This window comes from Otolemur garnettii, unplaced genomic scaffold, assembly GCF_000181295.1.
Source record: "Otolemur garnettii isolate 467f Iridium unplaced genomic scaffold, OtoGar3 scaffold00043, whole genome shotgun sequence".
Taxonomy (NCBI): domain Eukaryota; kingdom Metazoa; phylum Chordata; class Mammalia; order Primates; family Galagidae; genus Otolemur; species Otolemur garnettii.
The window spans coordinates 4,729,517-4,730,334 of record NW_003852438.1 but is presented as its reverse complement, the minus strand read 5'-3'; the positions used below and the strand labels follow the sequence as shown (position 1 = coordinate 4,730,334).

General features: G+C 63.0%; 1 protein-coding gene across 1 annotated transcript in view; it reads left to right on the top strand.

Annotated features, from left to right (window-relative positions):
- Positions 1–818, top strand: part of FAM186A (family with sequence similarity 186 member A) — a 68,507-nt gene that overhangs the window by 45,193 nt on the left and 22,496 nt on the right. The window contains exons 5-7 of the mRNA XM_003790369.1: positions 1–208; positions 395–526; positions 605–687. The exon at positions 1–208 is cut by the window's left edge and continues 2 nt beyond it. Of these exons, the coding sequence (XP_003790417.1) occupies positions 1–208; positions 395–526; positions 605–687 (423 nt within the window). The remainder of the gene's footprint in view (positions 209–394; positions 527–604; positions 688–818) is intronic.

Here is an 818-nt window from a genome sequence, read left to right as displayed (position 1 = left end):
TCTCACCCCTCAGCAGTCTCTGGCTCAGGGCATCACTCTCACCCCTCAGCAGTCTCTGGCTCAGGGGATCCCTCTCACCCCTCAGCAGTCTCTGGCTCAGGGGATCCCTCTCACCCCTCAGCAGGCCCAGGCTCAGGGCATCACTCTCACCCCTCAGCAGGCCCAGGCTCAGGGCATCACTATCACCCCTCATAAGGCTCAGGCTCAGGCTCAGGGCATCACTCTCACCCCTCAGCAGGCCTGGGACATAGGGATCACTCCCACCTCTCAGGAGGCCCAGAACCTGGGGATCACTCTCCCCTCTCAGCAGCCTCACACTCAGGGCATCAGTCCCACCCCTCAGCAGGTCCAGGCTCTAGGGATCACTCCCACCCCTCACCAGGTCCACGGTCAGGGGATCACTGTCACACCTCAGCAGGCCCAGCCTCCAGGCATCACTCTCACTCCTCAGCAGGCCGAGGACAGGGGGATCACTCTCACCCCTCAGGAGGCCCAGGACCTGGGGCTCACTCTCACCCCACAGCAGGTGCAGGCTCAGGGGATCACTCCCACCCCACAGCAGGCCCAGGACCTGGGGATCACTATCACCCCTCATAAGGCTCAGGCTCAGGCTCAGGGGATCCCTCTCACCCCTCAGCAGGTTCAAACTGAGGGAGTCCCTCTAACCACACAGCAGGCCCAGGACCTGGGGATCACTCTCACCACACAACCACCTCAGGCTCAGGGGATAACAACTCTCACCCCTCAGCAGGCCCAGGCACAGAATATCAGCTCCAGCACTCAGCAGGCCCAGGCTCAGGGGATCCCTCTCACCCCTC